The sequence below is a fragment of the Polyodon spathula genome, chromosome 19 (genome assembly GCF_017654505.1).
Source record: "Polyodon spathula isolate WHYD16114869_AA chromosome 19, ASM1765450v1, whole genome shotgun sequence".
In the NCBI taxonomy this organism is placed as follows: domain Eukaryota; kingdom Metazoa; phylum Chordata; class Actinopteri; order Acipenseriformes; family Polyodontidae; genus Polyodon; species Polyodon spathula.
Window position 1 is genome coordinate 8,494,989 of NC_054552.1, and position 27,157 is coordinate 8,522,145.

General features: G+C 38.2%; 1 protein-coding gene and 1 long non-coding RNA gene across 3 annotated transcripts in view; one reads left to right on the top strand and one right to left on the bottom strand.

The window, feature by feature from the left end:
• LOC121294954 (tumor protein p53-inducible protein 11-like) overlaps positions 1-27,157 on the top strand; it is a 49,008-nt gene that overhangs the window by 12,489 nt on the left and 9,362 nt on the right. For both annotated transcript variants that reach the window (XM_041219206.1, XM_041219207.1), the window contains exons 4-5: positions 19,843-20,003; positions 26,740-26,798. In XM_041219206.1, the coding sequence (XP_041075140.1) occupies positions 19,875-20,003; positions 26,740-26,798 (188 nt within the window). In that variant the 5' untranslated portion in view covers positions 19,843-19,874. The remainder of the gene's footprint in view (positions 1-19,842; positions 20,004-26,739; positions 26,799-27,157) is intronic.
• On the bottom strand, positions 11,665-18,160 carry LOC121294955. The gene is made up of 3 exons (XR_005946840.1): positions 18,013-18,160; positions 16,936-17,032; positions 11,665-11,840 (listed from the first exon to the last, which is right to left on the bottom strand). It is a non-coding gene; the product is annotated as an uncharacterized LOC121294955 (long non-coding RNA).

Below are 27,157 nucleotides of genomic sequence, written 5' to 3' on the forward strand. Positions count from 1 at the left end.
AAGTCGTAGTTTGTTTTGCTTTACTAAAATACACACCTTTTTGAATGTGTTCCTTTGTGATGCGTTTTTCATTTCAATTTCTATAGACGGATTTGTTTTTAAATCCCATGAAGCTTGTGACAAGGAGACATTTTTATGTACTTATAATTGTGATGAAACTTTGTTGAGGAAATTTAGTTATGTGAGAATCTGTAGATATGGGGATGTCTGTCAATCTTTAGGTATTTATATATGCCACATTTACATTTATACATATACAGTATCTGAAGAACAGCTCATCCAATTGTGATGAACCTGGGTTAATAACATTGATTTGTGGTTGTAAGTCGTAGGTCATGATGATCCAGTCAAAAGACTTCTCTTTTTGTTTATCAGTTGCTTAATGTACTGCTGAACATTTCTTTATTAATGTGTCCCAGGAAGGTTGGTTTCTGCCATAAATCTAAAATACTGCTTCATGAAACAAAATTATATTTGTCTAGTTTTCTAGTCAAAAACATGTAAAGATAACGGCACAGGAATTAGACCAATGGAAGCATGTAAAAACCTAACAGCTTTCCATTCTATTCTTTAAAAGTAGGCTTGCATATAGAATGTATCAGATATCTAATCTAGCAGCACTGGTCCCTTGTGTATGATTTGTAAGTGATACACATGAGATCAAGTTATATATTTAGTTTTTATTAACATATACCTACCGGTAGGCATGGTAACCGTGGCCTGTATTTCTGTGGGTGATTTTTGTTTTCATTTTTAAAATTTTATAATGCCATTAGTATTAGTATTTTTGAAATTCTTTACTACTATGAAATGAAAATTATGGGTATAAACCTTCTTCCACAGTGTTGTATCCAGGAAAGCCACCATCCTGCTGCACTTGCCAACTAAATTTGAATTCTTCAAATCATAGGAAACAACAACATCATGTTTTGCAGTCCATCAAGGCCTTGTGTCCATTTGTTCCCATACAGGGTTAAGCAATTGTCTCATAGGACCCAGTTTAACATACACGCTTTCATTTGCATATTTACTTGCAGTATATGAGAACTGCTAATTGTGATAAAACATACTTTTGATTATTTTTTTTTTATTTTTTTTTTACCATTCTTGGTAACACAAGTTATTGAAAGTATCAGAGTAATATATGACACTGTAACAGGGCGCAAGCCCTGTTATATTGCTGTTGTTCAAGTTTGGCAGAAGGTGGTCTGCTAAATACATTTCAAAATAAATTCAGAAAAACCCTGAATCGTGCGTCAAATCCCATAGCAGGGCTTGATAATCGCCTTTCCTGATTTACTGAATAAAAATACAACAGTTGGAATATGGACAAGAACGCTATATGTTGATTGTTAAAACATGATATTTCTATATAGGAGGGTTGTCAAACATTCCAATTCTGCAGTACTGTGTGGCAAAGCCAACATATTAACAGCAAACTGGGCAAGTGTAGGAAAGCTCTCCTGTAGGTGTAGACAAGAGTGCAATTTTGTGCCAGTTTTCATCAGTTGCCAGATCCCATCTAAGATCCATCAAGTCAGTCACTCATTACTGCATAAATTCCATCTAGGCTATCCAGTATATTCCCCATAACAATCTGTGGTAAAAACATTGCAATTGTATAATATTTCTAGTGCCCCACTTTGCCGCTTGCGTTCTTCTTCATGTTGCTTGTGTTTACGCTTTGCTGTCCCCTAAAGAGACATTGTTTTCTGTATTTTGGAACTTACTTGTGTCGCTGTGCGAAAGTGAGCGAGAGTAAGTTCCGGGTCTGCCAGTTTTATTTTGTGTGAACACAAACGAGATCCACTGCCTCTGCTGAAATATCAGTGAGTGAAGTTCTTTACGTTTGCACACGATTCTGTATCTTTTGGGACCCTCATGACTTTGGGCTTTAGGCAGCTGCCTAGTTTGCCTGTGCGTTAATCCGACCCTGGCTAACTCTAATTGGCATATTATTTCTCGAATGCGCGGACAGAGGAGGTTAAACCATACAGTGATAAGCAGGTGGATGTACCAGTACTGCTGTTGTAATTTTAAAAGTCTTTTTGATTTTGTTTCAATTGAAAGGGGCAGGCATTCAAGTGCACTATCCCCTGCAGTGAAGAGAGCGGTGAGTGCATTCAAATCCAAAGAGGACAGAAATAAAATGTATGAGCAGTGCAAAACTAATTCAAAAGCTTAGTAACATTTTCAGCTGCCATAACGCCAGTCTAAAGAAACAAAATGACCTAATAGGTCAGGCTTTTGTACTACAGACGTTGAAACTCAACATGTGTGCTCAGGGTATTTTATTGTTTGTCCTAAATGTACTCTTCTAAAACCATATTCATGATTTGGTATTGCATATTATGGAGCATGAACGTGTTGGAGTTATATTAACTGAGTATAAATTAACATGAACTACAATAAGATAATTATCTGTAATGTTTTCAGTTTCCTACTAAGCTTATAATGATTGGGTTATGTTTAAGGCAAAGGTTAGGGCAATAATGCTAATAATATCTTTTAAAATCATTATTCTTTATTACTGATAATTGGTACCTGGTGGTTTCCATTTTGTTTTTAGTAATCTTTAAAGAGCACTGATATTAAAAAGTCTGCCTCAGATTTAAAAGTTTGCGGTCTTTGTTAGTAGGGTGAGATTTTTGAGATCTACTATTGCTCGAAACAAGCACTTTGTTACAATTTCCGAGTACAGGCTGTCCTCGCACTTGCGACACAATTGGTTCCTGAAAGTCGCGTTTTAAGTTGAAGCACATTTTCCCATAGGAACAATGTTATAAATTGGGGTTATGTTCCTGACTCTTCAGCCAGATAATATAGTTTTACAAAAATAACCCTTTATATTGTACTCATTAAAATATTTAACTCTTTACACTGAGCCCGGTGATTACACGCATATTACTCAGACACCTACCTCGCTTGTTTAAAAGTACAGACTCTGGGCTTTCCAATGACGTGTTCAGTGTGTGTTTGTGGTACTCCTAGCCGGAACTACGATTGCCTGAACTCTAGACTAAGTCAGGGAGGCCACAGCAGGTACTGCAGTTCGGACACCGAGCTGCGCACAAGACGCGTCGCTCAGGTCTCGTTGTGTCGTAAATGATGTCGTAAAGTCGAAGCAGGGTAATAATGCAAAAGAGTGGTAAGTGCCGTGCGCTGTAAGTCGAGGATCGCCTGTACTCAAATCAAACCCCTCTCCTCTACATACGGCACTAGTGTACATAAACCTCCCAAACATTGCCACAATTCCTATTTTAAATACCAAACTAACAAACAATCAAGTAATATATTAAGTGATTAATATGTTTGCCTTTTTGTGCAGTTAATTGTATATGGTCGTAATGCAGAATAACATAAAGTATTCAAATTCACGTATCCACACAACTTTACATTAAATTGTAAAGTGATGCCTGGCCTGCCTGTTTGAAGTGTGTCTCAGGGGTCCTTTACTTTAGTGCAGTAGCTCCAACATACACATAAAAACGCTACTAAACATAACTGGCCGTTCGGTCGAAAAGCTTACAGAACAATTTCAAGTGAAAAAAGCCTTCCATCTATGGGAAGATTTGAGGAATGGGGTCCACCAGTCTGTGGTAATTGCAACTTTTTCTTCCTTTTGAGTTTTTTTTTTTTTTATGAACAGCTGCAGCACAATTGTCTCTCTCTAAGTTTTTCCAGCCTCGCTGTTATTGTTTTACAGGTTGGCACAGTATTGGGATAATCTTACATGAATTTCAAAACTGCTGCATTCATGATTCACGTGCACTGTCCTCATAGGGGATAACGTGATCACGCCCTGTTCAGCCAAGTCTATAGCGAATGTTGTTATGGATGTTTGCTTTTTATTGCCATCAGTAACTCCATCCACAATAATTCTGAATGTTTTCATTTATAATTGTGAAGCATTGAACTTGTGTTTTTGTGGTACGGCAATTTTGTTTGCATAGTTATTTACATACCACAGTTTTCTCGTTCCTCAAAATACTTTCAAATGTGGTTTCCTTTGTTTAGAGATGCCATTTTAAATATAGAACAAACTCAGAAAAAAAACGCTCATTAACGTTGTTACCCCACCATGGAATTGATACCATACCACCCACACACAGTGCACCAGTGAAGCGCCAGATCGACTGAGACTAAAATCTATCCCAATGTCAATCTTTCTGTTGTACCAATTAGAAAAGCTACTTGGAGATAACTGCCAAACCCCTTCCTTTTTATAATATCCGCCCTTATTGTGGCACCAGAGCAGTCTGATATGTGACGGACTACTGATGATAAATTACTAAAACTAATGCATAAAAAAATGTGCGTTTGGTGTTGAGAGAGTGTGTCTGTAATGAGCAAATAAAGAAGCCAGTTACAATTACAAATTCAAAGCACAAGCAGTTAGTACAGTTAATGTTTTGTTCCAGTCCTTGTAACATCGTTCAGTCCTTCTTAAACAGTGCAGTGTTAAACACACTACGATGAAATGGCAATGCTAGCTCTCGTGGATTTTAGTGATGGTTGGAATTAACAGCTCCTTCACAGACAGTTACTGTGATCCCACGACTTTCCTTTCTCCTATATTCTCTCTAAATCCATCAGTTCATACATTGCAAAGCATAGTCCAATAATTAGAAAGAGGTTAATGTCCTTGCCTCGCGCTAACGTACAGTACGGTAATCTTCTCTACACTCATGTATACATGTGAGGCTACCCCGACAGTGATGTCAATTAAAAAATGTATGAGTTTGCTGTTTCCCTTGTTGCTACTTGCTGGTGTGTTTGCTCTTGTTCCTGGTTATGATACAGAGCTGCTCATTTCAAATAAGCCTAGTAGTGTCCTGCGGTTTCAAGATCTTGTTTTTTGGAAGAGCACAGACGCTAGGGAGCGGGTGCTTTTTCTTACTGTGCTACAAAACTCATGTTTCAGCGACTCGGATTCAGTTAAATGCTTCAAAATAAACAAAGAGACTTATTTTAATGTTTCTGTGTTTATTATTTTTTATTGTGATTGTAATTTTTATTTTGTAGTTTCATTGTTTGGGCCTGTGTTTTTATAATAGCGTTTTGAGGAGTCTCGACACAAAAAGAGCTTTAAAAGCAGGAATTTGTTTTTATAGTTGCACCCAGTGCAGCCTAAGGAGTAAAAACAGTACTCCCATGATGCAACACCTGTAGAGTTTGGTCACTTCTATGATTCTAATATATATCCATCTTGAGCTCTGTTCTGGCTGATGCAGCTTGCGTTCTGTGCCTGCGTTCCCGTGTGTATTGATTGACTCCTTACTGTAGGTGGCCTGATTCTTTTGAAGCTGTTATTTTCATATTTAAGTCACCGGGTGTGTCTGACAGCAAGGAGACTTAAAGTCCCTTAAAGATGCAGTTGTCCTTGATTTTATGGTTGCAGTCTGGGATGATCAGGACTAACCATTCTTGGCAGCACCGTTGTTCGCATGACGTGGTGTTCATAACATATCAGCTTTATTTTTTTAAATAATTTTCAATAAATTATCCACTGTCTTCTCTGCACTGTCTTGTGTATCAGTGAATATGAATTCATGTGGAATTAGTGATTGTTGCTTATTCTGTATGTTTCAAAAGTAAACTTTTCCTTTCCGATGTCTTATAGTTTTGATTAATTTTCTTTATGTGCTGGGTAATACCCTACAAAGATGTTAAGGGCAGCAGTAGCAGCACAAAAATCTAAGACAAGCTTAAAGTTAGGTATGCTATTAGAACTTCTATAGATATTAAAAGGATACAAACTTGAACCAGTCAATTTAGGAAATATAATTCAAGGTCTCTTAAGCACTGCTAAGGTGTTCATTTGTTTTTGTAACTCCGTGAAACAACATCTCTTGAAATCAAAAGAATGTAGCCCTTGTGTTACTGTATACAAACATGTTATTGGACTACGGTTACAGTGGCACTGGAATTTTGATTTAAGTCAGGCCTAATTCCCATAAGGAAGCTTTCTGGTTGTTGTTCTGGGGAAATTATTAAACCAATGCAGTACCGGAAATCGAAAACACAAGGAATTTAGTCCCATTACATTTTCTTGACTTAAGTTTCCATAACTTTTTTTGCAATTGTATTAATTGTTACAATTTTACGTTACACATTTAAACAGAAGTAAGCATCTGAAGTGGCTTAGAAGAGGCCTAAGACAAGCATTGAACTTCAGTTATTTCAGTTTTTGAGAGTCTAATACAATTTTGTATTCAGCAATGTAAGTACAACCAGCTGGTTTACTGCATTTTTGTATCCATTAAACTCTGTGCAGGAGTAAGCTGCCCTCACATTTAGCCAACTCGATGTCGAAAGCTCTGTGCTCCAAAGCTAGCAAATTAAGCACTGTTGTGTTAAATTATTTCATAAACACCATTCATATGGACTCAGACACAGCCAATTAAGGCCATTATGCAGTCAATCGTAGTGGATTGCGGCACTCTGTCAGATTGAAGGTGTTTTGGCTTGCTTCCAAACAACACATGGTTCATAAATTGTAGACATGCTGTCAGAGGTCTTTGGCCTATCCGTTCCCAGGGAATAAAGCACATTGTATTTTATTGGAAATAAATGATTGGAGCTCTTGTAATGGAGGCTTGTAAAGAGAACAGTTGCGATTTTTTTGCGTTCTCTATTGTAAGAGTTCTTCCAGCTTGAAGTGCCACCTGTAGTGAGGGGCTGCGATTGGAGCTGTAGGAACACAGTTAGCGTGTGGAGGCTATCGGGGGTTCCAAACCGGTCACCTTTCCAGCCCAAGCCTGGAAAATTGAGACCTGGAAGGCATATTCCCAATCACATAGGAAGTTGGAGTGCCTCGATTTTAGCTGTTCTTTATATAGAGAGATGGGGGTGTGCTCAGGCATGTCAATCTGGGATCATTCTAGCCCCACTATTAATGTACACTAAACCCTGTGATGGACAACATCTCCACCCCAATCTCTAGTCCACTGCTTTTCTGAAAGAACCCAAGGGAAAACAAAATAATAACAGGGCATTAAAAAGAGGTACTAATTTATCAGGCGCATCTATTACAATTAATCACAACAAATAATGTGCTTCTGTGCTGGCTGGTGTATGCGTATTGCCAAGACCTAATTTCTAAACTGTTGCAAAAGGTCTTCTTGGTTACATAAATAAAAGGCAGCTGTTAATGGTTTGCATTCAGGACCATTTACTATTCCTCTCCCCCCTCCCCCCCCAGTATTGTCTGCTGCATTGACTTTTGGGAATGCTCAGTAACATAGCTGTTACCATGGTTACAGGGTCCAGGTCTCATCACTGTGAATTTAAAACTGTTCTCATTATTGTACAATGCATCACTGCCAGTCTCTCGGCACCTGCCCCAGTATATTTATCACGGTTACAAGGTAGCTTAAAAACTGCAGATGAAAGAAATAACTGCCACAGAAAATAGTGTGTTTTTAAGGTCATTTACGACCACCTGTTGAGCGATACAGAGAGCACTTCAGGAACAGAATAAAATGAAATATACAGTAAAGCAATGTCCAGTCCAAGGAAGGTGGTACTTTGTGTATAGGAAGTGACCCACAATAGTTTTTGGTGTGGAGGTTTGCGTGGAGAATCCAATGTCGTTGTTCAATGACAGTTTGGAATTTCCTGTCCTGTTGGTATTCCCCTCGTTGGGTCAAGGTTTAATTGATTGTTGGAGTCATGAAACTGATACCTCTGTGGCTCCAACACAGAGACTATGTTGTGAGGTAAACTATAGAGCTGCTAGAGCCAACATGGAGTGTAATTCCATGACCTCTTGGACTGTAATAAAGTTCAAACAGACCTCATTGTCTTTTGCATATTTTTTTAAATGTGTGAGCTGCAATTAAAACAGTACCAACAAAGCATGTGGTTGGTCTGAATATTCTTTCAAAATTCTGGTATTCTATATTGAATAATATATTTTAGTGTTACCTTTTACTCTATTGCAGTAAAGAAAGGAACACAATTAAACCCAGCATTACAAAGGGGAAATATTGATGTTTTTGTTTTTTGTAATTTTATTTCAGACATTACTTTCAGTATTTACAGGCAGCCATAATTACAGTTTAAGCTGCAGCATTTTCCCAAATCAGATATTCACAAAGAAGAGCATGCTATAATATATATGTTAACCTAATTCAATTTAAATCGTTCAGTAGCTCTGAGGTCCAAAGATATTTTGACAAATAATAATGATGGGACCAAGAATCTTTGATAATAAAATGGCACAAAATGTAAAGAACATTTAAACGAGGATTGCAAAATGGAAGAGGTGAGGTCTAAACTGATAGCAGTCTGGAGGCAAATTATTACAGGGATGCTAAAAGGAAACTCCCTCAGCCAAGTGGAAGATGGATTGCCTCAGATAGACAAACTGATGTGAGCCAGAGGGATGAAGCCAAATACTTTTCTCATTTTTTCAATGAAAAAATACAAACACTAAATCAGATTCCCAAAGGCTGCTCCTGCCTGCCGGCATGCCTGCCTGTGTTGCTTTCTCAGACAATATCTGAAAATACAGATGAAAGCAGAAGTCAATAAGGAACATCATTTTCCCTGAAAAGGGATTTATTTTCAAATGAACAAACCAATAAACTTTAGGCGGTTTGTAAACAAAAATATGAGAAAGCATATTTTCTTTTTCTTTTCTATTCAGGAAAGGGGTTGGCAGGGTCAGTCTGCTCAAAATAGACTAAGCTATGTATTACGACACACTTTTACAATGATTGGGAAAATATGATTGAATGAGTACGACAGAAATGTATGAGAACCTGCAGAGTTCTCATCAGAAATCTGATGAAATCAGAAAAAATTATAATGTAGCATTACTAACAGGAGGCCATACGTGGCCTTTTCTAGGTCAGCTTCAGTGAATCTCATCCCAAGCACTTTTACTACAGGACCTTGTAGAAACAACAGGTACAAAGGCCTGGTTCTCTACTCTTCCTAAGTAGGCCTCATGGCTGAGTGCAAACTTTACTGTTGTTTTCAAGTCCAAACCAACCCATGTCTGCTTGTGAGTGAACGACACCAGACTAACCCCAGGATTCAGTTTAGCCAAGGCCCTTCCAAATCACAATCCAAAGAACGCCCCCAGCCAAACACAGAGCTCCGTGAGCTGCTGTAAATGGCCGTAAACAAATGCCAGAGAGATTGGAACAGGCGCAGCCAATTACCCCTTGAAATTAGTTAAAGCATAATTGCATAATTTCAGCTATCCCCCACAGGACCACAGCAAAAAATGTATAATGTGTTTTGCAAGCCAATGTGGTGAGATTCTCTGGACAGAATTCTCTATTGAAATATACTACAACAGGAAAAGAATGTATGAAATATTGATATGAATATTCCAGTGTGAAAAATCCATTCACTTTCTCACTTGTAATACCAGATCAGTCAAAACCTGAGGTTATCTACACTGTCTTTATTGACTGTTTTGACATTCAGTGCCATAAATAAGACAGACCCCTTATTTCCAGGCAACACCATTGTTGATTATTTGTAGAGTATCCCAGCTTGTATGCTCGGGTCAATACTGTATTCTACATCAGGATAGAAATGTCAATCTGTATTGAATAAATATTCACTTTGATACCAGATAATGATACTGCTCCAGATAACATAAATGTCAATCTTACTGCATGTTGGGTGTCATCTAAGTAACTGACAGCAGACACAGTTAATATGATTAATTATTTCCCAAGTCAAAGCAAGCCATCAACACCTAATGACTTGGGTGACATGCCACAAACTAATGTGAATACAATTCGTTTTTTATTTCATTCTGAGGCAGTTACTGATGATGTTGATCTCTGGGTAGTACATTATAGTTATTTTACCGTTTGATTTAACAAGGGTGGTGAACTGGTGAAGGATATATGACTTCTACAGAGTCTGAGGCTAATGCAACTATGGCTCCAGCCAATAGAAAATAAGGAAAACAAATTTCCGGAATGACTACATTATATTAGTTTCTTTTTTTTTATTTAGTAATCACCAATTGTTTTATTATTTCTCCCAATTTGGCATATCAATTTTTAAGGCTCAGCTCACCGCTACCACCCCCTCACTGACTCGGGAGCGTTGAAGACGAGCACACGCTGTCCTCTGAAGCGTGTGCCGTCAGCCGACCGCTTTTTTTTTCACACTGCAGACTCACCATGCAGCCACCTCAGAGCTACAACATCAAGGACAACGCGGCTCTGGGCAGCTTACAGGCAAGCCCGCAGGTGCCCGGCCAGACTACAGGGGTTGCTGGTGCGCAGTGAGTTGAGAACACCCTGACCGACCTAAGATTTCCTCCCTAGGCGGCGCTCGGTCTACAGTCGGCAACAGAATAGCCTGGATTCGAACCGACGAACTCCAGGCTGTAGGGCGCATCCTGCACTCCACTCGGATTGCCTTTACCAGACGCGTCACTCGGGAGCTCCTTGATATTAGTTTCTGAAATAGTTTAAAAATAAATAAATCTGGAAATATTATTTAACAGTGCCCGGAGCAATGGAACAAAATAAATTTGCTGGTATACCTACAGCTGTAAACTTTACCATAATTCTGTCAGTAGCATGTAAAACATTTACAGCTGTCTATGTATGTATTGTTTGCATTTAAATGTCTGTTACACACTTATAGTAAATGTAGAGAATAAAGTACAAGCGACTGTACTTAATCGCATTGTAAAAAGCCACCAAAGAGTTCAGTGAAAGCACAAAGGACGAGGCCGTAAGCCGATGATGCCATGGAACTCCGAGGTCACTTTTTACAATCTGAATTATGTACAGTAGCTTGTATTTTATTTTGTAAAATACCAGCACTAAAAAAGAAACACACACAAATAAAATTAAACTGAACTTTTCTTTACTAAAAATCACAAATCAAACAAAAAAACTACTTTTTTATAATAATTAGTCACTGTGAGGATCAACTGTAATTCGTCTTGGCTTTTTTCTTTCGGCTAAGATCAGAGCATTCATAAAATTTCACCCTGACTTTAGGAGTTCTTAATGATACAGTTATACCCAAAAATGCTCTGGAGACTGTTTCCTATGAATGGCTGTCACAAAGATGGCCGAAGTAGGCGGCGTCAGACCAGGAAATAAAATACACAAACATAGGACGGATAAATAAAAATGATGGGGACGCTTGTTTGCACCGGTTTATTGTAAATAAAAGGTTTAACAAACACGAAAACACAGGACACGGCACTTCACGCCAAAATAAAGAGACAAACAAAAACGGACTAACACTTGACAAAACGGTGAGCAGATCGACAGACTAACAAAACACGGCGAGTTTAAACAAACAAGTATCGTGCTGGTCCCACCAGCACGTAATAGCAATTGATTCTAAACTCTATTTGGTTTCTCCTCCTCCCTCTCCCGTTCTCCACTCACCGAACACCCAACCCTGAGTGAGTAAAACGTGCATCTATATATACTGTTGTGCTGGGATTCAATTACTAATTATTTATTCACTTCAATCCCAGCACGTGAATTAATTATGTGCAACCTCGTGCTCACATATTAACTACTTTAAATGCACGTGAAGTGATGTACAATCCCATGCCTAAATACAATTATACATTTCTAAACACAAGTGAAACACAGACCCGTTTATATCCCATGTGCCAATGACTAAACACCAACATTTAACACATCACACGCAACATATAACAGATAATATACACAGGGGCGGGCACTTTATCACAATGGCCTTTAGGTGGCTCTGCAGCACAGATGTTGTCGTCGTTTTCTTTCTGTCTCTCTTCCGTAGCGTTGTTTCGTTTACCATGACTGCAGATTGGAGGAAGTACTTCCCAGAATTTCAGTTCTGCCTTTCAGCCTCTAACAGAACAGTAAATTGAGAGGATATTTAACAAATATGCTTTCACTGCATTGCCTACTTGAAACCGTCAGAGCATTTTAAAAAAGGCTGAAAATTGCATCTGTAGTCAGAAATATCAGGCGTGGTCTGTCATCATAATAGTGATTGCAGGCTAGTACTGACGTCAGTAGTAGCCTGTAAATCGGAGAATTAAGCACAGGATTTTATAGGGAAATATCAGTTACACTGGTATTAAATATACAAAGACTAGGCTAGGTATTTTATCATATTATGATCGGTACTCCAAACAAATTATAAAATGAACCAGGTCTCGTCTCAACGAGTTCAGATTAATGAGAGTCTACTGTTATTTAGTATATAATTTAGCACCCTTAGTTTTATTCAATAGTGCCTTTCTGTAAGAAAAAGGATGAAGTGTATTATATCTGATTATGGTGCACCACCATTAACCCTTTAAGGCACAAGAGACATACATGTCCAACAAATAAAATTATGCTAACTTGATTATTTTTGCAATGAGGTGCACGGAACAGGGTTTAAAATTCTCACAGGTTAGATCTGGTCATGCGAATTGTCAGTTTTCGTGTGATACTTGAGTCACTCTAAAATGTATTTTAAGAAGAAACCAATTAAGCATTTGCTCAACTGAGTGCAGGACACCCATTCACAACAGAAGTCAGATTGGGCACCAAATGTTGAAGAACCAAGGATGAGACTGTTTATGGTCATGTTCACAAAATGTCAACACTGCTCTCCTTTACACCTCTATCACTAAGATAAAATTCGGAAAGAGCACTGGGGTCGCCAAGCAATGGACACATGCTCAGATTTTCGGGTTTAGATTTTGGATCCGAAATGCTGAGATGCATCTCTCTGGCCACAGGAATAAATTAGACATGGCAATGAGCAAGTGAATGAATGGAGGTACCATTAAACAAGCATGTGCTTGTTAGTTAGTTTGGACATTGTTAGCACACATTCTCAAAGGTGCTGAATTTAGGTTGGTGTGTCAATCCTTATGCTAAATAAAAGGCACTGTAGTATTTAGAAAGGCTTAGAAGGGGGTGGAGAGGAAACTTAAATTATACACTCGTTTTACTTCCTGTACTTGCGTGTTACCCTGGTTATCAAATCCTGGAAAGAAATTTCAGTTGTAATAGCACAGTATATTGTATGACCCTAATTTGTCATTTAGACACAGTTATTTGTACGTTTCCGTTGATTTTAAAGCAAGCGTCGACTGCAGGGGCCTTTAAGATATAAATAAAAATTGTCCAGTTCAATCAACCTACTGCCTTTCTCGGTGTGAAAGTGGTCCACACTGCTGGAGTGAACACTCAAGCCCCAAGCACTTTCACAGCAGGAGTCTCTGGCAGGAAATTGAAATAAACGCAGTGTTAAAACAACTTGCATTATCTCTCATTTAGCAGGAAAAACTTCAGGACTGGCTAATAGCCAGTGTACACAGTAATTTTACTAACGGTCTGACAACATTATAAAGATGCGTTGCCATACTGGTCAAGTAACAGATTAAAACATGATCCCCCTCCCCTCCAATCAGACTTCATTACACCACTGGGATGCATACAGTAGCTTTGGCAATGAAGATATAGTTGAGGTTCCCAAACTGTATTTCACACTTCCATCATTAGCTACATCTTGAGAACCAGTCATCCAATTGAGATGCAGTTTAGTATGGGCATTCCTTTGCACACCTTCTGGAGTGTGTGTTAGTTAAGGGGGTCATATTAGGCATGAAGTCTGACCTCAACATGCCTCCACATGAGAGCTCGTCAGACTTTGATTAAACTGTGTATGGGCATTCATTGTGAGATGCTACTGTACAGGTTATGGGGCCATGTATGTTGTTACTGACTTACCTGGTTATAAAATTCACATTTTCAAAATACTGCTGGTGTCTTCTTTTATTTATTTTATTTTTTATTTTTTAAATGGGAGACAGGAAATTTCATGTTAGGAATACATTCTGTGCTATGTTGACCATGTCCTGTTCCTACTCTGCAGATCACAATATGGTCTAAAGGTGAGGTCAGTTGTAGAACCACCACAGAATTCAAGGCTGTAACCTGCTTCAGACCCCTTTGTGACCTGTGTGGTGGTAGTTCTGGAACTCATTGTTTGGTTCATCCACTCTACCACTTTAAATGTCTGTGCTCTGCATGTTCTTTCCATAGCATAATGCATTGGAAATCACAGTGGAAAAGAAAATGCTATTTGCTTGCACTTAGAAAGACAATGTTGGAAAGTGACAGGGAATGAAATCAAATGGAGCACATTAGTATTTTGATTGATTTCTTTTTTTAAAAAAGTATTGACGCTTTCCATTGTATGCTCCTAATGATGGTAAATGGAGCGGTAAGAGCATATCAAGTTTTATGGACCAAGTTATTGCATTTACAAAAGCAGGTTGTTTTTGGAACACAATGTTCACATTAAATGAATAGCTGTTGAAGGCTCGCTTGGTGCACATATTTAAATGCCTGAAAGATTATTGACCTGCACGGCAGCTGCGATCCCACTGTCATGCTGACAAAGCTCTGCACGGTGTCAGTTTGAACGAATAGTTGGCTCTGTATATGTGGTTAATTAACAGTGTGTTTCCTTTAACAGAACGTCCTGCCACTATGACAGGAGCAGACAGCTGTTGAAAGAAGTCATCACACTGTATTATATTATCCCCCACCGTGGGGGAGGCATATCCTAGAGACACGGATATTAGCTGCTTGTTCAGCCAGCAATCACATTTTTAGTTCTATTAAGAAAATACTGATGGCTACAGTTTTGTACTTAAGTCACGGCAGGGGATGTGCATCTACACCTGATACTTGTTAGGAAATACTCCCATTTAAAAAAAAAGAAAAATACTGGGCCCCGATTTTGAAACAGTTATGAATTGTTTGCCAGTTTTTATACTGTAACTTTTTTTGCTTCTTTTCTGACACTTGCACGTCTAGAATGTACTAGAGTTTTGCTTAGAGAATTGCAGTAGCAGCAGCTGAAGTGTCAGAGATATTTAGTGAAATTCCGCTGACGTGGCTGGCAAGGAGAGAAGCTTAAATAAATAAATAGATTTTAAAAATAATTTGATCCATGGCAGCAAACCACTCTTGATGCCTTCCGCTTGTAATCATTTTAGCAACAAGGCTTCCTCAGCTGCTAACCTCATTATTATGAGACTAATTCAATTGATAGACTAAATAAAACTTAAGTGTGGCACTAGACAAAGATATATCTGCTAAGAATTGCTTTAATGAGAAAGGTCTGGAAGAACCTTGTCTCCTTATCAATTATTGTTATAGATTTTTTGTTCTGCTTGTCTAGGATTAATAGAATTGATTATGGAGCATATCGGTTACTTTGTCCAAGATTTTATCACCACAAACATACAGTGCAAACCTTACCGAAAAGCTTACAAAGAACATTCATTGTTATGTCACGTTGCGCATCCGTTTGGATTGTAAAGTGCAAAACCTGTGTGCATTGTCCAATCAGAAGAGTTCAAGGTTGAACCTCTCACAAATGACAGTAAGTAGCCCAATCACAAACAGAAATTTAAAATGTGCACTTTGGCAGACAGCCAGCTTGTCATTGGTCAGTTGTGAGTGGTGGTTCATGTGTATAATAATTGAAAGCGGTACCGATTTGAAGCGTATTGAGGCCACCAAAAAAAACATCTTTTCAGCCTTTTTTTTTTTTTTCCTGTAACGCAGAGGCTAAGCCACTGCCTGGCAGTCGCCGCTGTCTGCCCTTATTGGTTCATATGCAAACCAACTAAATGGTGTATTTTAAAGCTGCAGTATTTGACTACTAAATTATAAAGAGATTCACAGTTTTGACTTCTGTGCACTCTACCAGAAAGTATGTTTATATTGCCAATCGGCTTTGTGCTAAAACGGTGGATTTTTACCCTATTTTGAAAAATGGTACCAATATGATGATTTACAGTAATCCAAATTAGTGTGTTCCAGCATAGACTTCCAGCAATATGCAAGGAATGATATCAACGTACCTAACATAGAGCTAATGCTGTGTTCAGTTTTGCACAGGACAGTGCTTTAGTACAGTCTCTTAACTTAGCCATTTATGTCTCATTCGCTGAAGTTGATTTTACAGGACAAAAGAATCTACAGATTCCAGTTACTGACTCTTGGTAGCACTTTTTTTTTTTTTTTAAATCCCCACACAAAGTTATGATACTCTAATCTATACCAAATATGTCATACACATTGTTTTAATTGCGAGTCTATTTAATGAAAGATCTTAAATGTTTCTATACAAACATAGAAATACTGTATGTAATTCATATTAGTACTGTATTTTTACACAAACTAGTGGACATTTATATTTTCTTAATTGGTAACATGTAAGTGGGTTTTCTTAAAATGAAAAAGAATCTAGAATGGTGTTTACACAACAAATCACGTCAAAGTGTGCTCGCTCACAAATTCCAAGTACAGTATATGGCACTTATAATTACATCTTTCTAATTCTTGTGATTGGAGGTGAGAAATGTGCTCTGTGGTTGCAAATCTAACCACAGAGGCACTTGAGCCTCCCTGCTTTACTAGTTAATACTTGTTTAGCTAGCAGTGTTGTCCGCTCTTTAACTGGCAGTGTTTTATAGTCGGTGGCAGGAGCTCTAATATAAATTATTCACAAACTGGTGAATAGTCTACTGTATAATTCATACATTCTTGCTTGAATTCACTGCAGAGACTATCATTTCTATGATAGTTTTGTCATGGACATTGTAAGGCACTGAAACCCAATCTACACAGAGAATTGTGAGGGTGTGGAATCAACTCCCCAGTAATGTTGTTGAAGCTGACACCCTGGGATCCTTCAAGAAGCTGCTTGATGAGATTTTGGGATCAATAAGCTACTAACAACCAAACGAGCAAGATGGGCCGAATGGCTTCCTCTCGTTTGTAAACTTTCTTATGTTCTTATGTTCTTATGTTCAAGCAGTGAAAGGTGTGAGATGCTAGTGAGTAAACCCAGTGCACTATCTAGATGCTTACCCCCCACACCACAACCCCCCCACCCCCACTGCCATTTTAATGCCATAATTACCTGTAAATGGGTTTCTTGCATGTTGAGATGAACTTCACACCCCTATCTTTTGATATAGGAGTTCATCAGAATTGATAAGAATGATTGATTCAGGGATCTGTAAAAATCATACAATGTGAGAACCATACATCCAGGGTGGTTGGCTAGGCAGAAAATGTTACCTTTTTTTAAATACATTTTCTTAATTTATCCTTAATGTATCTTGTACAGTAATTTTACTGAAATTACTGTACAAGATACCGAAGCGGAAAGTGACAACTATGAAGACAATGGGCCAGCCAAACAAAACAAACCAGTGGTGACACATGCAGTGCATCTTCGTAATCCAATAAGCAGTGCACAGTAAGTGAAAAGTCTTTTGAGGTCATCTATATTTAACATGTTCTACTCTTGTACAATGTCCATCGCTTAACCTTTAAATTGCTTTTAGAAACTCAATTAATCTACTTTCAGATTACTTTTATATTGGATCACAGCAGGCTGCATGATACCAAGCTGTCCTTATATTGTTAAGATGGTAAAGGTTACAATAGCCCAGAGAGCAACGACTGCTGGATAATAAGCACGATGCTGTGAGCCGAGACATGCAAAACTAAGTTGTTATGCTAACTCAATGCAGGAGCAGTGCTAGGAGGAATTTTTACTAATTCTGTTAGAGCATCTTTTCAGAAACACAGAAAAACCTTGGCCTAATTGTTTTGCCATTTCCTTGCCTTCAACCTGACTTCATTACTGCCACAGTGTGTGTGAAGGGGTCTGAAATGAGACTAGTCTCTGTGGATTGCAGCAGTTTTAGGACACTGCTTGCCAACTAAATCTAGCAGCATGCTATCCCCCCGACACCCACTCAGGTGTAGGACTGATATCAAAACTCCTCTTAGGATCACTGTAATGACCAGTGCCTGCTTCTAAACAAGGTTCCATCTCCACAGTGTCGAAAAATGAGAAATCAGCTTTCTTATCATGAGCAACCTTAATAACTGCTCCCATATGCCATTGCGATGCTTTTTTAAAAAATCTTAAGTGAGAGCTCCAAGCCCCCTCAGCTAACAGGATTGTACTGTACATTTCACTTACCTGGGAAGCAGTATCATCATGCAGTTGAGCCGTGTAGCTGTAAACAACAAACTACAGATAATTATTGTAGTGGATTTGCTTCCATACTTAATAGTCGAGTGACTTTTGAATCCTGTAGATTTCTGTTTTTATTTATTTTTTATTCCATTGGTTTATAAGCACACACACACACACACACTTTGTGAAATACAGAGAGCGCAGAACAATATTGTATGCATATTGTAGTAGGCCTCATGCTGTTGAAGAGACACTGTGTTAATAATTTATCACAAGGTACCTGGGTCTGCTCTGTTCAGCTCCAATATTTATGTATGATTCAGTGAACTGAAGTGTAGGCATGCAGACACCATTATACAGCACCATTATTCTCTTTAGAGAGAAGGCAGCCTGGCTTTAATGTGTTATTAAGGTTACATTACACCATGTGGTGTTTTACAACAGAAATAATTCCTGTACTCTCCCTTTGATGCATCCTGTACTGGGATATATTCTTAAACATACTGTATCTTTTGATGTATTTATACAGATTTGTTTTAGGAGGACTGCCTTCTGATTGTCTCCATATGAATGGTGATATAAAACCTATTGCCAATGTAAAAACTACACAACAGATGCACAAACTGTGTTAGTCTCCCTACGTGGTGAAAATCCTAAAGTGCCTTGAATCTTCCCTGAACTTTTAATCCTAGATGAACCACCTACAGACTGTTGAGATTGAGTTTGGGTATAATACAGTACTATTGATTTTCTAGACATGTTTCTCTTGAGTAATGTCTATGAAACATCTCCCTTGCTGAGGTGCGCTAGTGGACCATGCACATGCATATTATGTAGTGTGTTAAATTTCGATTTAAATTAAATGAGTCCAGGACAGATATAACCCCAGCAGAGGTGGTGTGCTGTCAGGTGCCACCTGTCAGTCACTAACATGTTCGGGAGTTTTAGTGATTGTTGACTTCTAACACCTCTGGGCTGCTCTCTACTGTGAATTTATTGATTCCACCCTGTCTGTCACTCTCACTGCTCTATTCACCAGCTGATATTCTCAAATCTACCTTTGTCTGTATTTGTTAGGCATCGTCTAATGTTCTCAGTATACCTAGAAGCTACTGGAAACCTTATGTACTTTATTTTCATCTACTAAGGCAGAGAATAATTTGTATCTGAACTTTTCAAAGTAGTTTGATTGACTGCACTACTAGACTATATCAAGCCTCTACCCCCTACAGCCCTCTGTATAGTGGATTTTGATAGTCAAACAATTGGAGGTTAACGCAGATAGTAGCAACCAGAATACAATGCGTTTCTTGAACCATGTATCGGGAGTTGCAGTCAAATTAAATTCATGTGACAAGGTAGCCTTAAATCGAGTCAATAACTAGTTTGCCAAACCGCAAAAAGCTTGTTTAAGTTTCAGTCTGTTGGCAATGTCCAGTGTGTTTGGAGAGTAAAGTAATTGTCTCAAAACAATTCAGAGGGGTCATTTCATAGTTTGTTTAGATGCATGCACAAAGTTATTACCCTATTAAAAATAAAAAGCCTAGCAAAGGCCTGAGTTGTCTTGTCAGATGAAAGAAACTTCTTGGTCTAGTAGGCAAATGTTTCAAGACGTGATCGTTTTTAGCTTTGAATGAATGCCAGAAACACGATTTATGAATCAGTATTGTTTCAGTACAATAAATGTTTTTTCAGGACTAAATAAATTACAGATCACGATAATGGATTATTTTTACAACCATATACAAGCTTGATATCTCAGTGGTACTCACCTGGTTTAACCTCCTGTGTCTTTTCTCTCTCTCTCTCTCTCTCTCTCTCTCTCTCTCGTAGTTTCAGGAGTTCTCTGCAGTACAGTGTGAACAATGGCCACCAAATCGCACCCCCCGTTGATGAAGAAGCACAGCCAGTCAGACCTAGTCAGCCGGCTGAAGACCAGGAAGATCCTCGGGGTAGGAGGGGAGGACGACGGTGGAGAAGTGCACAGGTCTAAGGTTCAGGACAATTTTTAAATTTTAATTTTTCAAAGTAGGAAGTGGTTGATTCAATACAGTTCTGATGGAGACAGGGATGGAAATAAGACTCCTATTGCACAGCAATTTAATCCATTCCTTATTTTACTACGAGTTTATTAAGACAAACCTGAGATTTTTACCTATACGATGTGGCTAATCAAGTTCATAGTAAAACCTGGAATGGTTGAAACTGCTATGCATTAGGAGTTGTATTTCTGTCTATGTAGGGCCTCCATTTCCTGCAACTTCATCTACAGTTTTGCAGAGAGTGGTGTCCCACACTGAAAGCAAGTTTCACAGACCCTAATTTTAGATCTAATTTTGGACTGCCTTAGCCAAGTTAACATTGATTAGACTAATATTGGACCCTGTGAAACAAACCATGAATGTCGCTGACGAATCTCAATTCTATATTAGATTGAACTTGAACTTTCTGTATCTGATTGGCTTCTACTGCACTTTCAACATCCTTTCAAAAGAAAATAACTCTTTTGCTGTGTAGATGGTAAATGTTTGATGAAATTAACTTCAAATGCGCCTGTACCTTTGATCTCTAGGCTGGACCATTTCAACTAAAGGAGATAACATGTGCATTTATTTGGGGACTTTACAAGTTATTTTTAACTTGTAATTTGCAGTTAAAATATCATTTTAAAGTAACTGTGTTCCTGAGATGGAAAAAGCACTTAGCTGAGAATAATGAAGCTTTAAACTACAAATTAGAAATCTAGCACCAAGATTAAGCATATGTGAGACCATTTTAAATGTTCAATATTTGTTTATCAGACAAAAAACAAATGTATTAAAAACATAAAATCAGTCGTCAGTCCTAGGTTTGCTCATAACGCACCATAGTGAGTTTGTTCCAGTAGTTACAGAGTTGCAAATAACTCCCCTGTTGCTATGTTATAAGTGTGCTACAATAGGCCCCTGAAACATGGCACCTTCTAATTAATAGAGAAGTTAGTGAAGCAGAGTGGATGTGTGATTCTCCTGAAGGCAATGGCTTTCCACCCGTTGAGTTCTGAGTCTCTGCACAAAATGCTAATATGGTGATGATTGTATTTTTTACTTGACAATGAATAAGTCCTACAGTTTTGACTCCCACTTGAAGGGTGTAGGGTTTGCTTTACTCCAAAACTAATTATGAAACACTTTGAGACAGTGTGGAGCAGCAGTAGAGCTTAGGGATTGGGGGCAGTGTGGTGTAGTTAAGTACACCACATGCATTAAATAATAGCCTACTATATTTCTTATTGAAAAATAAAATAAAAATCAGATAACCCTAACTCTAACTTTTTCCTGTACATTTGTGAATGCTTTGAAGCCTACCACACTTTAAAAGTAGTCACAGAAAATAATTTGCCAAAAAGCTCTTCAAAAGTTGCTATGACAACCTAGGTGACGTCTTCCAAGCTTTCAGTGTGTTTTATAGAAAATTATTGAATTATTTATATTTTAAATAATCTTTAGACATCTAAAAAACACAAGTCAGGTATATTTGTGAAGTCTTAAATTGCATAAATCCTATGTATACTTGATTACCCTGTACCTGCAATGGCAAGTTGGTGAATCATGATGACAAAATAATCTTTGCCTGTACTCCCTGCTCTCCATTTCTCATTGGTTGCTTGGTGCCTGCCTGAGAAGTACCAATGATGGCCACTCTGATATGTTGCTGGGCGCATGCCCATCTGGTTGGAGAGATCCCGCCTCTCAGTCTTGTGGTTGGTTGGTTGGTGCCACCCCCTCAGTGATGGGCACTCTGGTTAGTTACTGGGTGCATACTTGTCTGCTTCTTTACTGGTTGGCTGGTGGGGTTCCACCCTTCTCAGCCTATGGTTCGTTTGGCTGACTAGGTCCTGCCTCTCTCGGCCTGTGGTTCATTGGTTGGTTGGTTAGCTGGCGGGGTCCTGCCTTGGTCCTGTGGTAGGTTGATGCCTCCATTTTTGGAAGTAGACGGGAGAGGCAGCATGATGTAATTATGGACTGAATTTGAATTCATGCTTCGCAACAGTTAACACTTGAAAATCTCAGATTATTATAACGTCAAAAGAAATCACAGCCATCTTACTCAGTCATTTGGTTTCATGTCCTTAAACCTTTCAAAGCACAAAAAAACAAAATTGATAACAAAAAAAGCACATCTTTTGAACTCCCTCATTTCGTTCATTACTGTTGAAATGTCTTTATTAGAGCCTGTCAGGGGAATTGGTGACTCATACAGCTTTGATGTAGGTGTTACTTTTAGACAGCAAATAAACAAGGTAGATATACTGCGCTGCAGTACAAATAACATTACTTTGTTTCTTAAATTTTTGATTAAATATTTTTCAACCACATAACATTAGATATAATCTAAAAGCTTTGGTGAACTGGATACTAAAAATGTGTAAAAGCTTGTAAGATTTCTGAAGCGGTAATTAAATATATATGAAATATATAAAAAGCTATTTGCTCAAAATATATCTTCTCGAGCTGGTGTTGCAGTTCCCTTCTCCATCCATTTGATTTGATTTGCTGCAACAACTCACAAGATTACAACTTCTAAGAAAATCAAATGATGTACGAAACTCTTCATACACAGAACCTAAATTAGTGAACCCGGGAGGCAAGACCTCATTTAGTCTGGATTAAAATCAGGAGTCTGACACACAGTAGTCACAGAGGCACAGTGAGATTAACCGTTTTACTCCTGAACCCGCAGGTTTCTAAAGGCAAATGCAGTGCTTCCTGTGCACCCCCAGCCAAAATTGGCAATGCGATTAACACCATACTATCATGACTTACCCTGCGCTGGAAGTGGTGATGCTTTTACTGTGTGAGCCTCTTCAGCATTTAAATGACAAGACCTTGGTACATTGGGAAACACTATCAAACAAGGAGGCCTCTCTGCTTCGGCACTGATCACGGTTCTCATCTCTCCATCACTCTATATCTCAGTAAACGAACACTGAAAGAACACAGCATTGTCTTCCAGCTCTGACACCCTGCAGCTGCCCAGAACTGTCACTAGACATCAAATATAATATTTCTCTATGCTGCAAGAGGCTGTGGACCTTTTAAGTGATAACTACTCGTTAAGGATTCCACCGTGAATTAACCACTACCATGGGATCTGCATCTCTTATGAAAGTACTGAGTATGTATATTGAGCCGAGGTGCTGCAGCCCTCCGTGTTGGGTGGGATCCAGTTAGTGTTTGATAAGAGGTCAGGATAATGAGTCAGTTCCTGTAAATAAACAGTCGGAAGCCTGCTCAACCGCCCCGCTCTGGTCCTGCTCTGTTACTACCTGTTTGTTTTCCTCTGCACGTCCTTGACATTCAAACTCCTGTTATTCCTGGACATGGACTGCCCTTTCCTTCCTCCCTACAGCTGTGTGTGTTCAATGTCAGCAACATGACACTGGATAGAAAAGATAACTGCGCTTAACAGAATTTCTTTCAGTTTACAGGGGCATTTTGAAATACCAAATTATTTTACCAATATATTTCAACTTAAAGCTGAGATCAGTTTTGATTCACATATGTGTACAATTGGGAGATGTGGTCTCCATCCACAGACGATAGTGTTAAGGATTTGTGGTCCCATTAGGTGGAACGTGTGTGTGTTTCTGTGTTGGTTACCAAATCCCTCTATTTAGGAAAAAAAAAAAAACTTCTCTCACTCATACTTAAGATCCTTACATTCCCTGCTGTAAATTCATGTGACTAGTTAGCATCTTAGATGTTTATACAATTTGTTTAATTGACTTTAGAATAATACAGTACACCCACTATTCTAAACTAATACCTTCTGAACCACTGGATCAAGTTTGCTGTACCTTTTTGTATTAACATTGTTACAGATTTTGACATATACACTGCCACCTTGTCATTGTTCCATCTGATATCAGTATCCTCATGCTATTCTGTCGAACTTGCAAATCTCCATTTGCCACTCCAGAAATACACTGTTGACTCAGCTGCCATTTATAAACAAGGCCTTGGCTGCACTATCCATTTAGGGTCCAAAGATACATACAATACAGTACCTGCATCATATTATTTTCCGACTTGATTAACAGTAATTAACTCATACGATCAAATCAGTGAAGACTTAATTTCTAAAGTAGGCTTAAAACTTGTATAGCCAAGTTTTCAACTACACTGCTCCAAACCACTGAGGAATAAAATCAGAAATGTGTATATTACATCTCAAATCCCATAATGTTTTATTGAAATATCGGATTCTGACATTACATTTAAAATATATATATATATATATATATATATATATATATATATATATATATATATATATATATATATATAATATATATATATAAACACATGAAATCTTCGGTCCACTAAAATTACTGACTTTACTTAATCTCTGTAAGTAAGACATTGGAGTGTCCGGTTTGAAAACACAACACGAAATAATAAACTAGCGCAGCATCCAAAGTAGCACTATAGCATTAAAATGTTAAATACAAAAAATGCCTGAGTCACAAGCACTTGCAATGTCTAAAAAAGGATACATATACAACATGTGGATTGGAGCGTAATTAATCAGACTGTGGCGTCTGTATCACCTGATCCAAAACCACCGAACTCCACGTCTTTATCATCTGAACCTTCTTCACTGATGGTGCAAACAATTGCCTGAATCATTAATGCACAGATCAGCTACAGGTGGCCAATTCTTTCTATTCACGTGAGCCCAGATATTTCCCCTAAGGCATTATTTGTGCATGGTTATTAAAAAACTGAATTTAATGGTGAATTTTATTTTCAGCTAAAAGTCTGGGGGGATTTTCAACCCCCCCTCCTACTAGGCCTTATTCACTGTGTAGCTCTTGACAGTTACAGTTGTAGAACCTGAAGTTATATACTTGCTAGAAGGTAGTGCATGTTAAAGACATATCTTTTTCTGCAGATTGTGTGAGTAAAAAGCAAGTTTATGTTTTTTTGCAAGCTACTCAGCTCTTCATTATCTATCCAATCCTCCCTTAATTGGCATTTGACACAAATGCATGACTAATTAACTGCCTTTAATAACACACAGCAGTTAATGTGCTCAACAAGCACTTTAGCCTGTCTCTTAATTGGGAAGCAGTAGGAAGTTTATTGTGACGCTAAGCACAATATTAATCTTTTTAATTTACCAGCATGCCAGGCAGGAGATTTTGTTTTCTGCTGGGAATCAAGAGCCGCTTATAATGCCTGGAGGTTAGAGAGCCACTAGTAATGTCTGAATGAAGCCATTGGAAAACCTTGGAAAAGCTGTCAATTGAAATCTACAAAACCTCTAGATTTCCATTTTACAATGTTTACAAAATTTAAAAAAAGTGGATTTAAAAAGTACCTTCTTACTAATCTGCCTAACCTGATATTACCGTAGTGCTATATGCAATCCTATATAAAATACATTCTGAATGCTTTTTAATGCTCCTCTGAAGATACAGCTGATTTGGTAAAGTCCTGCACATAACCAATTTAAATGAATGTCATGTCTGGGAAGCTATTTGACTTGTACAGTTTTATGTAATGTATGAAAGCTGCAAGGCCCAGTAGAGACCTCTCGTTAATTGAGTTGACAATGGTTATTAGAGGGGGTAACAATTCAGCATGTATCGATGAATTTTGATACTTTACAAGACATATCTTATATTGCATATTGTTTGTATCATGATACAAGACCAGATGCACAGCATAGTGCAGTGTAGTACTGTAGTTCACCAAATGCTTCCTCAGTGAAGATTAAGTAGAAGATTAAGTATGTTTTACGCATACGTACGTGCATGCAACACTACGTGTGTACCGTGATACATATCACCTTGCTATGCCCCTAACGGCTCTATAGTCATTCAACCCCTTTAGCAGAAGTGATATGAGCTGAACACATTGAGTATGGAGTCAATGGAGCCACACTTGCAGGTCACCAGGCAGCAAGGTAGTATTTGGCGGACTGTCAAACAAAACACAAATTTGCAAATCAGAGCTAACCGATTCAGTCTGGAGGAGGGACACAGAGCGAGTGCTCTGGCAATTGGTCAGTGTTAAGGTCATGTGATTGCTGTGCTGGCAGATGATATGTTAACCAACAGATGGTAAAAAACGTCCAGTAATTAAAAATAAATAAATATGTACATGTTTTTGGGATATTAATTTGTTTAGTATGTTCATGAGTGTTTTTTTTTTGTACTATGGGCTAGGTTTTGAGATGCAGACATTTATTTATTTTTTTTTTAATAAACGTTTCATACTAATTTTTGTACTGGAAAAAATGCACTTGATGCCAATATTTAATACGTTTTTGTGACTAATTTGAAGCTATTAATATGTTTCAATATTAACTAAGTAGAGTTTTTAATCTTGTTACGTAACTGATTCATTTAAAAAGATTAGGTATAATGTTACTTGGTTGATTACTCTCTTGTTCACAGTCATCTTAAAATAGCGTTAGAATAGATTTCGTTCGGAAATAAAAATCGTTTTGACCCACTCAAATTGCTGCAGATGTATTTTTTGTTTATGCTGTGCTTTTTTGTTTTTTTTTGTGGTGGGGTCTACTTCACAGTCTTTCACCAGGGCCCCGTAAATAGCGTCATCATTGTCACCAAGTAATCTGTGTGGAGCAGTGGCAGTCTGGAGCATTGCAGTCATGAAGCCCGGTTTGCAGTGAGAATGCTTGTTGGCAGATCCATTCTCTTTTCATTTCTCTTTTCAGATCAGTCAGGTTCTGGGCAACGAGATCAAATTTTCAGGTCGGGAACCTTTGGGCCTCAGGTACAAGACTTCTGGTGCTTTGCTGTTGATCTACCAATGTTTGAAGGGCATTTGTCATGCAGTTTAGGACATTATTAACTGTACTAATACCTTTTTAAATGGCCAAAGCTCACCAGAATAGGAATGCAAGTATGTTGTACCCTACTTACAAGCTACCTAGCAACTAACCCTAGTCATGATAATGAAAAATGTAAGTTATATACTGCATGTAGTCAGGTGTTGTGAGCTATGGGCGAGGGGTGGTGGTTGAAGAAATATTTGTACTTGCAGTAGTATTTACACCATACAATAGTTATATTCTAGAACATCTCCCTTGAACAGCAATTAAAACACCATTACAATAAGTCTATAGGGAGGTG